Source organism: Dysidea avara, chromosome 7 (genome assembly GCF_963678975.1).
Source record: "Dysidea avara chromosome 7, odDysAvar1.4, whole genome shotgun sequence".
Classification (NCBI taxonomy): domain Eukaryota; kingdom Metazoa; phylum Porifera; class Demospongiae; order Dictyoceratida; family Dysideidae; genus Dysidea; species Dysidea avara.
In genome coordinates this window covers 34,427,992-34,444,274 of record NC_089278.1, presented here as the reverse complement: position 1 = coordinate 34,444,274, position 16,283 = coordinate 34,427,992, and the positions used below count along the sequence as shown (strand labels likewise).

At 37.6% G+C, this 16,283-nt stretch overlaps 1 protein-coding gene across 2 annotated transcripts in view; it reads right to left on the bottom strand.

Annotated features, from left to right (window-relative positions):
- LOC136260310 (uncharacterized) overlaps positions 1 to 16,283 on the bottom strand; it is a 60,330-nt gene that overhangs the window by 25,592 nt on the left and 18,455 nt on the right. For both annotated transcript variants that reach the window (XM_066054001.1, XM_066054002.1), the window contains exons 24-40: positions 16,133 to 16,279; positions 15,961 to 16,081; positions 15,805 to 15,911; positions 15,488 to 15,587; positions 14,162 to 14,259; positions 13,851 to 13,964; positions 10,727 to 10,840; positions 10,532 to 10,625; positions 10,405 to 10,479; positions 10,307 to 10,359; positions 10,170 to 10,254; positions 9,987 to 10,121; positions 1,464 to 1,616; positions 1,309 to 1,407; positions 792 to 907; positions 432 to 570; positions 325 to 378 (exon numbers count right to left, since the gene is read on the bottom strand). In XM_066054001.1, the coding sequence (XP_065910073.1) occupies positions 325 to 378; positions 432 to 570; positions 792 to 907; positions 1,309 to 1,407; positions 1,464 to 1,616; positions 9,987 to 10,121; positions 10,170 to 10,254; positions 10,307 to 10,359; positions 10,405 to 10,479; positions 10,532 to 10,625; positions 10,727 to 10,840; positions 13,851 to 13,964; positions 14,162 to 14,259; positions 15,488 to 15,587; positions 15,805 to 15,911; positions 15,961 to 16,081; positions 16,133 to 16,279 (1,804 nt within the window). The remainder of the gene's footprint in view (positions 1 to 324; positions 379 to 431; positions 571 to 791; positions 908 to 1,308; positions 1,408 to 1,463; positions 1,617 to 9,986; positions 10,122 to 10,169; positions 10,255 to 10,306; positions 10,360 to 10,404; positions 10,480 to 10,531; positions 10,626 to 10,726; positions 10,841 to 13,850; positions 13,965 to 14,161; positions 14,260 to 15,487; positions 15,588 to 15,804; positions 15,912 to 15,960; positions 16,082 to 16,132; positions 16,280 to 16,283) is intronic.

The window sequence follows — 16,283 nt, the reverse complement described above, 5'->3', positions numbered from 1 at the left end:
CTGCAGGAATGCTGAGCAATAAGCTATGTGGCACCAGCTATGATTGACTTATTTGTAAGTATTGTGAACTATTCAGTATCGTGAATAGTGGCTTTAGTATCGGTCGTGATACTAAAATGGCAGTATCGCTCAGCCCTAGTGCTAGGACATCAATATCATGGCTCTCCTAGAACAAATTGTCACAAATTTAACAAATAGTGTGCATACGAAAAAGCTGATTAATTGCACATCAATTCAAAGTGCTTTCGCCTGACTATAACTGTGTTTGTGAGTAGATGTTAGAGAATTAATATATACATACAAAATATAAAAACAAAAACCAACCTCATAACTGGGTTCATCTCTTAGTAACAATACTATGCTGTAGTCAGAAATAGCCTAATAAAAATGTATGTATGTAAATAATATGCAAGTACACTTGTGTGGCTTGCCTTGTCAGTATTCCTAAGCACTTGTTGACATAGAGCTCTATTGAAGTAAGCCAGGCTGCACTGCCTGTCCAATGTGACTGCTGTGGTCAGATCATCTATGGCAGACTTGTACTGTTTGGTATAATATTTCATAGAGCCCCTGAGAACACACGCAATGTATGACTACTATATAGGAAAGCCCAGCTATTCTGGGTATTACCAATATTTCACTATTAATTGTTAGCTATGTAAGTAATTTTGCTCATAAAAGGGAGTTTCTATATTTAGGCAGTCCCACAGTGACCATATTACACAGATATCATTATACATTGCTTCTGTACATGTCAACACTACAGCATATATACACAGTATACACCATACCTGTACAAGTAAGCCCTCACACTCTGGGGCTGTAGTTGTATTGCTTGGTTACAATTGAGTATGGCCTTAGTGAATCGACCATTACTGCTATAGTAGCAGGCCCGGGTGAGGAACACCTGCACGAGTTTAATAAAAATCTTGTACACTTGATATAATATGTACATAATGATCTAGTGTAACTTCAATACATTATGTATGTTAGTATTTTTCTGTATGGTTGCTCACTGTTGTAGATGGTAAGGTTATGAGATTTTACATGTGGTTTTACCTATGTCAATTTTTGCACTTTAAAATTATATAATGGCTTTGGAGTCACCATTGTGTAAACAAAAATTGGATAATTACACTCCTTGTTTTACAGGGTGTTTAGTGTAAAATCTAGCTTTATAGAATTACATTGTATGGTTTGTAGTTTAGAACCAGTATATTCAAGCTTGGGGTTAAATAGTTCTGTACAACAATACTGGAGTAGTTCACCATAGACACACAATCATACACATGCATACTACACACATACTTCAAACATTTTTGGATTGATGGCTAGTGCTCTGTTCAGGTCAAGAATTCCTTTATTGTTCCCATGTTTGAGTTTAGCTATGCCTCTTTGGTAGAATGCCTACAATGAGCATACACACAAATATAAGTGTACTTAGCAATTAACACATCTCTTACTGATGCATTAGTGGGAACATGATGCAGTGCTTCATTGAGGTGTTCAATGGCACTATGGTAGTTACCCAGTTCAGTGTGACTGGTACCACACAGGAAGTGGATCTGTGATAGCAGCTCTGGCTTTGGTGGGGCAGATGCATGAGAGTGAATATCCTATAACATCAGTATAACAGCTGTATGATAAGGCTACATAGTATTTATGCATAATACTACATACCCTAGTTACGTGACCCCATAAATAACTATACCAAATGAGTGTTCAATTAGACTATTTTAATAGCAAGTGTATGTATGTGGTAAATATACATGTGTGCTGGCCTGAAAATCTATCATTGTCACAACTGTACTGATTAAGAATAGTTTGCATGAAAGTGCCAATGCCTGCATCATTGTCTGTAATTACTATCAGGAGTGTATCAAACAGTACGGTAGTACTGTTTAGTAGGGAATCACCCCTAAAGTGACAAACAACACTTAAAGTTCTGTCTCTACAAAGGACATCTTAAAAAATCACCTTTATGAAGTACAAAATTAACTGAGGTAATAACAACCATGATAGTGGCTCAGTGGTTAAGAGTCTGCATGTTAGGTGTGGTGATCTTTGGTTTAAGTCCCCAGTAATTTTTACCCCATAGTGACTGTTCTATAAGAGTATCTCAACCCTGCAATTTTATACTAGTCTTGTTTCATAACTCTGTAGCCGTAACTCCATTGTTTTTCAAACCAATAAAAAGGGACAGCTATGACGATCAGCCTATGAACACACCAATTTTCAAGTTATTTGCATGCGTGGTCTTTTTACATGAATAAAATTTATAACATTCATAGCAAACTTGAGATGTTAATTCACCTTTATATCTGCACTACAAAGTTCAAGGCAATCGAGTCATTTATAACAATGTTTAGCAGAGTGTGTGAAAGATATTTAAGCCTGTGTAGACTTCTAAAAAGATTTTTTTAATATGAAAATTTAATCACCCACATCTTGTAAACAGCTTATAAGAATTCAATCAGATTTGTTGTGTGGTCTACCCTATCTCATCAACAGCTACATATAATGCAAGAATGGTGTGCATTGGAGAAGGAGCCATTGAGCGATGCATCACATGCATGAAAAGCCAATATACGCATGGTGTAGTGCGCCAGGTTTTTTGGCTGCACAACACATGTGTCTTGATTTCTATTACCGAATTCACTGAGACCCCTGATAACAGAATAGCAATCACAAATAGCTTTAGTCATAGCATAATGTAGTTCAATGATTCTAGCGTTTTGCTTACTGCATCTAGCTAACTTGTAAATTAATTTAAAGTGTTTAAGCAAGAACTATCAATCACATTATTAAACTTGTGGTGATGTAACAAGGCTTCTGTTTAAAATATAACAGTCAAAACCACCACTAGTGCTACAGCATGTTTAGTACCAAAGTGGTAAAAGATCTGAGCCTTGTTTCCATAATGAATGTCTAGAAAAACGGCCACAATATAAAACTGGAAGTAAAATTGAATGATCAGCAGTAAAATGGAACGATCTTCTGTTCCGAAACATTTTCTTTAGAGTGGCAGTCACATTCTTAACCGAAACACGCAAGTGTAATGTTATAAGTTTGGGAGAGTTCCTCACAAGAGATATTACACCTTCAACTGTCAAAAATCTTACCCTCATAGCTACATGTACCAGTCCACCATGAGCTGAAACCGAAGCCATAAAGTCATCAGGAACAACAGTGAGTGTTGAATCAACAAAGAACTGTTGTAGATTGTGATTGTTAGCTAAATTGAGTGACAATGAGCAGATAGAGCAGATATATGCACATCTTAGTTCCTTACAGTTAATAATCACATCTTGTACAATAGTGGGTATTCTGCTGAATAGTAGCAGTTCAGTGAGGGAAAATAGGATAGAAATAATATATGGCTAATGGTAATAGTGTCACACAAACAAAATCCACATTGCACTCCTCTTATCAAGAGTTCATAATATTTGTATGGCCCCCATATAAATATTATGAACTCTTGTTCTTATAGACCAACATTTTTGATACAGACAAATCAACATTTCCTTGTTTAAAGCTGTTGTTTCAGAATACAATTGTTCACTGCTAAGTGGGTCAATTTCATATCGCTCAAAACTTTCCACAATAGGACATGGTTTTCCACAAATGAAACATGTATTTCAAGTAAGTTTAGTCCTTGTAAGTTGTGGCAACAGCTTGCAGACCTTCTAGGCTTATCAAACAGCAAACACAATGCTGCAAGTTGAGCCTCTGAAGATTGGGACAAACAATAGCTAGTTGTTCCAAGTGACGAGAACAAAGAGATGAACAATAAGAGAGATCAAAATGAGTAACATAACTAAGGTTGTCACATCTGGCAATATGTAGAGTCCAGCTGAATCACTATGTCATCACTTTTAGTTAGATACCTCACCATACACATTGTCCTTCCACCATCCTGACAATTAGTCATCACTGCCACATCATTCTTCAATCCCATACCAAACCTAACACAAGGAATGGTCACTTGACCAGTTGCTTCAAACTGTAGTAGAAATGATGGAAGTGTAGGAGAAAAGCTTAAAGGAACTTTATCACATGTATCGTATATTCTGAAGACAGCAGCAGTACCAGTAGGAATTGTAGTAAGTTGAGTAACATAGTCAACAAGTCCAGCTTTAATTATATTGGAAAAATTAGTAGTAATGATGACATTGAAACTGGATGGCATTAATTTCAATTCTACCCAGTGTTTGAACACTATGTTAACTTCTGTGTAACTATAGAAAGTTGAACTTATTGCGAGTTCTCCCAACTGACCAGTGATAATAAGTAATTGTTTAATATCTCTAACATTATCCCCCACTTTCAGCTGTAGTGTTTGCAGACACATCATATGATGTGTTATCTTTCTTACTTGTTCAGGATCTAACTTTGTTGATGGTAGACTAAGGTGTTGTACATTGCTACAATACTGCAACATCTCTACCAGTGTTGATGGTACTCTACCATTAGGGAAGGATAATACTCTGATATATTGTCCACACAACTTCAACACCTCCTTCACAGTGCATTTCTGACGACTGTCATAAGGCCACACAAACTTCTTTCATAGTGATGGTGTTCCATTATCACACACCTCAACCACCAGCAACTCTGCAGGAATTCTTAATAGATTGACAAAAGACTGCTCATGAGAAATATCTTGATCCATCAATCTGTTTGCTAAGCTAAAACTTAATTTTATGAGATCCAATACAAGGTCAGACCATTTGAATATACACCTACTATATAGCCTACATCAAGAGCGAATGATAACTCTTGCTTATATTTATACCTACCTATGATGCTGAGTATGCAAATACAAGTATAGGAATATGCTACGATTGCAAAATAATAAGCATTTATTGAACTTCTCAAGATGCGATACACATAAATGTATAAGATTACATTTCAGAATGCTTGGATCACATATCAATGTGTCTGACCTAGTTTTCTATGGACTTTATCCACAATGACGTCACAAGCATAAGATGACCGCGTTATTTGGGGGATTAATGTACAGGCGTCCATGGAGAAATTCTTTTGATCGATCATATTTCAGCCAGGGAAGAAAATATCAAGCTCTAAGCAACAGGTATGGTTACAAGACAATACAATAAATGATTTGTATCGCATGCCAGAAAATTTTCGAGATAATTGCTTGTTAGCAATAATTTTTGTTACTTCATACCCGTACCTGTTGGCTACTACTCAGTATCTTGTTTCATGAGTGAATCAAAACAATTTCTCCATAGGCGCCTGTACATTAGTCCTCCAAATCTTGTTGCTCGTGACGTCATTGTAGATAAAGTCCATTTTCTCCCATGTTTTATTTTTTTAAGATCAACAAACGATATCATTTCAACTGCTATGCAATATAAGTACTGTCACATGTTCACACCAATTGGTCTTTTTTTCTCTTGCTGAGTGGTAGGATCAGCCAAGCGATTATGTCTTTGAGTGATTCATCTAGTTGAAGCTGAACCAGTTGTAAGAAGCACTGCCATCACCATCATCAATGGAGCCATTCCTAAAATTTGTCCATGACTTCTTTGCTGCACCTGTTCCAGGACAATATCACGGCAAACCACACCAGTCTATGCAGTGAGGTACAGAAGAATATCTAGGCTAGAATCACCATGATCGATGGAGGAGCAGAGTGTTCCGGTCCTGCCATCGAATGGAGAGCAGAGTCTCTCTGAAGGACAAGACTCACAGACAGCAGAGAACACCACCAAAAGAGGGCAGAGCTTCCACCTAATGTCTGCACCAGGCCATGAGGCAAAAACAAAGTTTGAATTGCATGCCAGCCCCAGAGGAATCCCAAGAATGGGACGACAAGACCAGGACTATAAAGAACAGATCTTCTGGGAGCCAGTAGACTCCAACTCAGATAGTGAACTCTGACTGATCTCCTCTGCAACAGCCATGCTCATGCAGGCTGTTTTCTCACAAACATCTTCTCAAAGGTGGAAAGGAAATTCCTGACACACTCCCTCCAAGTTGAATCCCACTATTCAGTCGAGAATGTCACCTGGAGCAAAAAGGCAGGAACAGAAACTTAGCTGGCCTTCAAGGAATTGTCCTGGACACAGCTATACCTCTAGTGAATATGATGGAGTCTGCTAGGTCAGGATCACAAATGCTTCAGCTCACATCTCAGTTGAATGCCGCCTTAAGGTGTCCTCCTGTCTGAACTAGGAACTATTGTAGCTCCACTGGTAGCAGATGAAACATCTTTCAAGGATGTCACACCACACTTGTTTGGGGACTTATTCCAGAAAAAGATGAGAGATCATATGGAGGCCATCAGAAACCTGCCAGTTAACTACCACTCTTCTTTTTGGAGGATCCCTATCCTAGGGAGACGGCAATCACAGCACCAGAGAAAACAAGAAATGTAAGTTCTCTCAGACAGGAAAACATCTTCAGCAGTTCTGGACTTTACTAACAATGGACCCTGCAATATTTCCTTTTTTGCTTTGTATGACAAAATTAATAAATGTATCAAAGCATCAATAGGCATCCACAGTAGGTGTATATGGTCTAAAACCAGGGAAACCATGGTGTTGAAACAACAACTTAATTAGGCACATAACAGCACACACACTATCAACAAATGTCAGAGCACACACTATAGTGTTAACCCCATAGAGGCAATACCTGATCAACAAGTGTCCAGAGTTACATACACTTCAAAAGAGGACACTAAGGACACTATTCAGCTGATGTCAGTCAACACATCATTAACACAAGCATCAGAGATGCCTCAATTAGTAATACAATAATATTGACAAAAGGAAAATTTGCTTGACAAACTAAATTTGACGAAAAGCAAGAAACCACAGATCTAAACACTGACTCTTGAGATGCTTATATTCTGAGGAGATAGGACATGACAGTCACAATAATTGTGTCATGTTTGTATTTTTAGCGTAGGGTCTAGTTCTAGTAAACCGTGTGAAGTTTAGCACTGAATTTATTGTCAGAAATGGTAATTCACTAGTGTAGAAATTGTTTCATGTGTTGAGCTTCATTAAGCTCCAGCGATTTTGTGATGAATTTTGCAATAGAGCATTATCTAGAATAAATTCTGATCTTATTTTCAGGTACCTGTGTTATTGTTTGCTGTGCTAGTAGTAAAAACAATCGACTTTAGCATCCACAATGATACAAGTAGCAGGTATGGTTAGTTTTTCATCAAGTAATTATCATTGGAATTCAATTGCATTATGCAAAATCATACATGTTATGACATCATGTCCTACCCCCTGATGCTTATTAATGCACCAATTAAATGTAACTGATTCGTTAAGTTCATCAAAATTTTCTTTTGGAAATTTCCCGTCGTACGGTAGTGTCTAGCTTTCCCCAGTTTACAATTCTGGGCCAAGCCTACTTATACTTCATCAGCTGAAAGATCCACCATGGATCCAGTTAACTCAAAGAGGAATATTTCTCATGGCAGAGTCCATCCTTCACCACAATCTGACCTTTACAGGTTGAACCCTTGTTCCAGCAGATCTGGAAACTTCTGACTCATCATAGGAAAGCAGCTTACCTATTGTTTTGATTCCCAGTGACGTAAAATATATGAAACACTTTAACTTGCAATATTGTACTTTGTGTGGGAGGATCAAAGCGATGCCGCGTATCGTATTCTCCATACAGTACTAATCAGCTGCATAACTGTACTGTATGAGTCATACAGAACAGTTATGCACTTAATTGGGCAAATACAGCACACTTGGGCAAATGCAGTACAGTTACGCAGAAAATTTATTGGTGGAATGTTACGTAAACAACACACTGTAAATCGCTAAAACCAGCCAAACTAATCCTACGATTTCGTTCTACGGCTATGAATAGATTGTATAAACACTTACTGATCGTCTGATCACGAAGCTTTTTAAACACAACTCCACTAAGACACGATCGATCACGTACGTGACATAAATCGCTAAAACTAGCCAAACTAATCCTATCAGTTCATTCTACGACTAGAAATAGATTAGTTAAACACTTACTGATATCCTTATCACTGAAAATCGCAGCGGTTTGAGTACTAGAGAAAATCGCTCTGAGCCAGACGCGACCAGGAAGTACAATATAACACTTAAAGCACCGCCTTGCTTGTGTGTACGAAAAATACAGTACTCGGGGGGTGTCTCGAGGCAAATACAGCACTCGGCTTCGCCTCGTGCTGTATTAGCCTCTCGACACACACCCTCGTACTGTATTTTCCGTACACACCCGCGGCGGTGCTTTAACTCTAACATATTGAGCAACACAGTGTAGAGCTGTACCGATATGGGATTTTGGCATGTACCGATATCCGATATGGATACCACCAAAAGAAGCCGATAACCGATAGTCGATCTGATATTTGCATTACAAACAAGTCATAGTTAATCTATGCAAAAGTGTACAGTTACCTACTCTGCAACAACATGTGGATATATTCATTGCTCACTCTATGCCTGTGGTAATAGTGGCTTGGGTTTCTATTGTGCAATCCAGACAATTAGGCACCCACAAACATTTTTATGCATACTCCCATGGAGCCTTAAAGGGATATTTCTGCATTACTCTGCATTTTATTGGCTTGTGTGAAGGGTGGTACAGTATAGGTTTTCTTGGTTATCCTGTGACTGTTCTTTTATATTACAAAGGTACTATATATATAAGACTGATAAACTTTCCAGAAACAAACATTAGAATCACGTGTATTGGCTTCTCACAGCGTAGCGCTTGCTGTACAGTGAACAATAAGCCACCGCTACTGAACAGCCACATGGATAACGTAGAAAACCAATCTTATAATCCGTTTATGTACAAACTATTGCTGTATAAATATCGCTAGCGATATTGGTCCTCGTACTATTCTGTACCGATGCCAATATTGGTAAAAAATGCCAGATCGGTGGCTGATATTTTGGCCGATCCGATTATCGGTACAGCTCTAACACAGTGTGCCTTGTTGTGTTATGAAGAAAACATGTCTTTGTACTAACTACCAAGTTAGTTTCTAAAGTTACTAGAGGAAATTTTAAATTAAAAGTAGCTATCACTTTAACCCTTAAACCCGCAGAGAACTTTTTGGGAATGCGTGTTTACACAATATGGGCATGCATGGCAACACTAGATGGGATAACTTAATTCTTACAGCCTACAAATATACATTAATTAAATAACTGTTCACTGGGCTACTTGAAGAAGGTTAACTGAACACTGTAACTACCGTGGCTGTTATGAAGCGATGAACAGTGACAAGACGCGTCTCCATATTTCAGAATTCTTGCCACATGTTTAATTTCAATTGTGGGTTTGCTCATGAGAGGCATATATGGCCTGATAGAAAATTGAACAGTGAATTGAATGGAAGTTGTTACAAGGTGATAGGAGCAACCACCATCAAGTTATTGACCATTTTATAAAGGTATGTAAAGGGTTTGCATGTTTCCTTACCAAAGTTATTTTCACGGCTAGTTTGGCCTCACCATTTAGTGTTAGGGTAAAACCCTAGGTATCATTTTAATCCTTGTTGCATCACAAGTAGAATGACATAAATTGTGTAGCCATAGGATAGACGCTTTGAAAGGTATACAGAGCTTTGTGCAAGGCATGCATATTTATTAACTTTAAATCCAGTTTTCTGGATTATGTGGGTTTAAGGGTTAAGGTAATTTTTGCACTATAGAAGAAAAGATAAATAAACCCTAACATAGAAACCTGTTTATCGCTTGCACTGCATGGCAACAGTGCAAGCAATTTCAGCCATTAAATATCAGTCCATTCAGTGAACTGACATATAAAATTTAAAAGCAGCCACTGGTACCAAATATTTACGTATTACTATACCAGATGTATACACTGCAACTCCCATAGTTCACTATAAAGGCTAATACCATTGCAAAGCTCCAACAAAGTTAACAGCACACAAGGAGGTGTGGTCTGACACATGTGTAAGATGTCATAGAGCTTACTGTAGCCTCAATGGCACGATCAAAAGCAGACACTGCTTGAACATGATCTCCAGCATTCTGACAGGTTCTTCCCAACAAACTGAACATCTCTGGTGATGGCTTACTCCTCACAGCAACTACTAACTCCTTGATGGCCTGAAGAAGGGACAGGTATGTTTTGTAAAATGTCAACCTCTATATCACCTCTTCATGGTTTCCTAGGAATGAATCCAAAGATGCTTTGTGGGCAGTTTCTTGTCCAACAAGAGCTCCCATTTTTGATGCAGTGCTATTAATAAACATTATCAATTCATGTAGTAACAGTATTGTAAGATTCTTGCCTTATATGGGCATGTGCCAGATCCAACTTGTTCATTAACAACAACATATAACCCTGTTACACAGAAGTCCAGATAGATACAATCAATTAGTTCTTTACCTTGTACAAAAGATAGCTAGGTTCATCAGGTTGAATGTGCGATGCTCTGGCATAGTCTAACAGAGCATTCTTGAGCTTCAAGAACAGTAATATATTATAATTACAGTATAACACCATCAGTGGTTACCTTGTTTAACTGTTGATATGCCTCTGCTCTACACACATATGCCCTGACATAAGTGGGGTCTGTTTTGATGCTTGTTGTAAAGCAGTTGATTGCTCTAAGGTAAAAATATGTAGCACTCGTAAAAATGTTGATAGGTACTGCAATTTCTAGCCAATGTACTGCTACGTACGTATAATGCATACAAATATTATATACCGTTGGTACTGTTTGCTGTATAGTAGGTAGGTCAGTCCCAGACACACATGGAAACACGCAACAGTGTTGTCGAGTTTTATAGCTGCCTCAAAATCTGGTATGGCATCAGTATAGCTGCAGTAGTGGAGTAAATACTTTCTTATTACAAGCAAGTGCATAATATCATACAGTACGATAGTAACTGTATAGTAGGGACCACAAAGGAGTAGACATGGCCCACGAAATAATATCACCCAAAACCAGCCTCAATTTTCCCTTACGACGATGAGGCAGTATTGGTGAGGTAAAACTAAGCCCAAACAAGCTTTCAGATCGACCTGAAATGCTTCAACAAGTTGCTATGGAATTTTAATTTTTTTTTATTCAACAGAATTTTCTACTGACTAACTGAGTAAGTAAGTAAGTAAGTAACTCACTGACTGATGCCTTCAGACAAGCGTAACTCGATAATGGCTAAAGCTACGGGCTTGATTTTTTCACTGTTTGATGTCGCTTCGGCCCGACAGGTGCCTTTTGGCATACCACAGTACATAAAATGCATTCTTCATGGACTTACCTGTATCCTCCTTTGTCTCCCCATTCATCTTTGCTGACAGGGAAAGGTGTCGTGAGCACGTGATGGCTTCCCTTCAAAACAGAAATCGTCCGTATTTTTCATAGTGGCTATTTCGATTGCAGAGGTGCTTTTCAAACAGTTCTTGATTCGTATTATTGTGTAACGGGTTGAATATAGCCGACAGCAAACCGTAATGGATACTTCACTTTTCAGACAATAATTAATAAAATTGGGGTGCGGCACTATTTCTTTTGGTATGTGTAGATTGTAGAGGTGTTTCCGGGAAAGTTCTTGATTCGAAATGCTGTGTAATGGGTTGAACATAGCTGACAACGAAACGTAATGGATACTTCACTTTTCAGATGATAATTGATATAGCTGGGGTGCACGGTGCCATTTCAGATGCGGTATGCGTGGGTTCACCAGTCATAATAATATTTATAAAAAAAGTTAACAAACAAGTACACGAAAAAATTTGGAATTTTCAACTAGAGTAGGGACCATAGCGCATCGATAAAAAGTACTGAAACAAGTTGGAGTAGTCCATGATATTAAATCACAGTAAGCAATAAAAAGTGTTATATCCCTACTGAGCATTTGCGTTATGGTATCTTGAGCACAGTAGGGATATAAAACTTCTTACTGTTTTACTGTGATTTAATATCATGGACTACTCCAACTTGTTTCAGTACTTTTTATCGATGTGCTATGGTCTCTACACTAATTGAAAATTCCAAATTTTTTCATGTACTTGTTAAATATAAAACTGTTCAATTATTTACAGTACTATATATGAGAAACTGACTGGTCATTTAGAGTTTCTATTCGTCAAAAAAGTGTGTATTCTATTAGATAGAATTTTGTCAAATTGTTGAAACAACGAATGGCACCAAACTGAAGACTAGTACTGTACAGTAGGGTTCCAGCATGAACAGCATCCACCAAAATATTGGTTTCAGTGAGTAATTTCTTTCTGTGTTTTGTCTTTCCAATTACATGATCACCTTCTTAATCACGTAAGGAAACCAATACCTTATAATGAGCACTGAGCTACAGTATGATATTCACATGGCTGCGACTGCTTTATTAGAGTATCTTGATTTCACTGCTCATCTCGAGTGAGCTATGCAATACAATATTATAAAGAGACGAGGTTGTAATGTCATGTTTTCAACAGCAAAAACTGTAGTTGACTGCAACTATATCATTAAGAGACATGGTTGTGTAGCTTGGTATGGCAGCATGCTGATTGTTGAAGGGCATGCCATGTGCAGGTTCATATGTGCAACTACATGTATCTGCTACCTCTTAATTAAAGCACTTCAAATAGAATTGTCTAAGAAAAATGTTGATAAGGGAAAATAGTGCCTCACTACAGTCAAAAATGACAGACCAACACGCAAGATGGTAGGCCACTGGTACAAAATAATAACAGTTTACATATACAGTGTATTTTAAAATGCTTATCTTGGTAAGTCATAATGTCAGACCTTTTTAAACCATGCATGTGCCTGGTTTACTGAAGGTATTGAAAAATGTATGTGTGTATCTATCTACCTGTGCTTGTCCGTATGAACCCACGTAAGCAAAATTGTTTAATAATGGTAAAAGCAGTTTTTAAGTAAGAAGTAAAAGCAAAATGAAGTCTGTATTAAACTTCTGCACAGGTGAACTTTGCTCTGAGGTAGTTTCTTTTGGCGGACTGAAATATGGGTTTGGTAACTCTCCTCAGACTTTGTGAATTATCTTCCCTTCGGGTTCTACATACGTTTAACAGTTGAAAAACAATGGTGCAGGCCTCGTAGACTACTAGGAATAGCCTATCCCTTAGGGGGTGTATCCCTTACGTACACACACGAAAATAAAGAGCAGCTTTGAGGCTTTATCAAGAGAATTCGTGGGAAAAATATGATAGTTAAACTATAAAACAGTTCAGAAGATATTTCTGTGTGTAATATGTTGGTAAAAGCAGTTTGTTAACAAGCGCTTCCTTATTAGTGCATAGCAATGTAATTGAAAGAATTACGAAAATTTCATGAATTACAAAATATACTAATAATAATGTATTATTGCACAACCAAAATCCTTATTGGTTAAACACTAAAATAGTAATACATAGTTGGAAAATTCCAGATGAGTTAGCTAGCTGCATGGCGCCTGGTTTTTAGAAGTGGCACATCAACTTGTTAATTTGGTCGGTCGTTGTGGTTTTGGGTCGGAAATAACAGGTGATAGGTGTTATTTTGAGCTCTGTAGCTATTCTATAACAGTTAAGTAAGGTTCTATAACAGTTAAGTAAGATTCTAATGATAATAGAGAGAAACAAGATATATAAATGATGGTATCTATTACAACATAGCTATGTGGGAAAAAAATCTCTACTTTAGATTGTGATAACATGTCAATGTAGGGAATTTTCCTACATAGCTACATAACATAGCTATCATCATTCATATAACCTTGTTTCACTACTTTTTTTTGTTAATTGTGCTATTGGAATATATGTATGGCAGTATTAAAACACAATATAAATAAAATACAAAATTTTAAAGTATTTCTATACCATACCATTTCATGGAAGTATACAGTATCCCTCTATGAAGATAGGCCATCACATTGTTCACTGAGTTATCCAATAGTAATGATGTGCTGTAGTCCTGTAGTGCTTTGTGTGGGTGACGACTACATCAATGTATACACACACAATATAATCTACCATTGACATAACTAGTTATATTTTATGTATGTCAATGAAACTATGAAGAGATTGCAAACTCTCTAATGTTAATGACTGAGTGTAGCTATCATTCATATTGTAGTACAGTTCAGACATACATGTGTACAGTACATGTACAAACTAATTATGTTATTCTACACACATTCTGATCAGGCAGGCTCTGTGGTAGTAGGCTGCAGCATTGTTGGGATCAAGATGAACAGCTGCTGACAAGTCTTGTAGTGCTTGTACATAGTTGCCCTATTAGAGGAAGGATCAGTACATACTTGATATCTGTACAAAATGGTACTAGTAAACAAAGCATGTTGCTATGTAGAGTGAATATCTAAATATAGAAGTAATAGACCTGTCCATCATAAAAGGAAATATGCAGTGAAGCCATTAAGTGAGCAATTAAGAAAAACTGCTACACTTGGAGTACATCATTACAGCAGTTTATGGGTTTCTCAATAGTAGCTAATGCAAATCTACGACATTTCTAATGACAATTACTTACACATGCTACTGTATATTCTAATAATATGAAACCCACAAAATGCAATTGTTTTCTCTTCGTATTAGTGGTGGCTACATAAAAATAGAGCGAAAGTAGCTGCAAGTTATACAATTTTAAAAAGTGGTACACTTCAGAGTGATTCACGGATGTACACTAGCTATGCATTAATAACCTGATAGTTTGTTCTCAATGGTTCTACAACACTTGCAATTATTGGGTTTCTGGCAGTAGCGTTCTTCTCGGATCTCCAGAACCTTCGAAATGCTGTCTAGCACTATTTCTTCTCTGTTCTGTCATTGGTGAGCTGCTGATATCTGATGGGCGCTGCAGTGAAGCACAAACTGAATCGGTGGGTACGTGCTCGCTTCACGACAAGCCTTTTTGCTCTGGCTGTGTCTTGTTCTTTTGACGATGCAAATCACACCTCTAAATGCTTGTCAGGCTTATTGCTTGTGTCGCCAGTCCTGAAATGTCAACAACAGACGCAAGTACAACTCCTGATATGTTTTGGGATTAATTCAAACTCCTTAATCCAGTAGTTCCTCTTGCTAAGATTGAGTTTGGCTTGGGAGACGATGGAAAAAAACCAATGGGTCTTTCGCTTTAGAATTTCCACAAACTACATAGTGATCTCAGTAATTCTCATGTGATTTTACCTCACTAAACCACAGTTTCCTACTGTTATAAAGATTTTTTCGTAACTATACAGTCGGTTTAGTCAGAAATGTAACACTCTTCACAGTGGACTCCAGTTGTGGAAAGTACTCTGGATGTGACATTTTTGCAATTACATGTAATTGAATTCTTTAGGTCTTATAATGGACAGGGCTATTGCTCAGTTAGTATTTTACAAGTGTGTGTTTTATTAGAGTATATGAGCTGAGTCTGAGTAAGATCAACACATGTTGATTGCTGTAGGTTGTGCAATCACTGTTATACATACGTATTGATATAATGATAAGTGTAGTATACCAGTTTCCATTGGGTCTGTGCTCGGTAGACCCTGGCGGTGGTGTTACTGGCATCCTGTTGTACTAATTTTGAGAAGCTCTGTGAAGCAGCTGACCACATGCTATAGTAAACATATATCATAAGTACTTATGGAACTAACAGTTCACAAGCTATGTACTGTGATAAGTTCACTATCACAAGACAAGCAAGATGAGTATGTGTACATGTATGTGTGGCAGGTACACGTGTGCACTTTGTGTGTGTGTGAGTATGCACATGTGCATGTATGTGACATATGCATGTATACATGTGCATGACGGTGTACATGAGCATAGTACCTCTTATTGTAGTAATGTATTCCCATCTTAAGAATAGCCCCAGAATCACTGGGATCAATGTCCACCATAGTCTGGTAGTCCTCTATAGCAGACTCAATGGAGCCTTTCTATAGTCAAAATATACAATAGGATATGCAATACATTGTATATACCTACCTGCTCATACATTGCTGCTCTCTGCTTGTATAATGACTTATTCTTCCTGTCTAATACAACAGTTTGTGATAGGCAAAACAAAGCCTCTTTCAAATCACCAGTATTGGCAAGTAAAATAGCTCTATTATAAAGTTGTCATATAGTAGTATTACACACTATACTGAAGTGTTACTTTGAGCGGTAAGCTTTAGTGTGCCTCCGATTAAGTGTCAGAATTGTGTCAAGATCAGCCATAGCAGATGACGAGTCATTTTGTATTAAGAAGAGACAATGCCTATGCCAGTAGGCATCCACCAACCGTGGTACTAATGCAATAGCCCTGA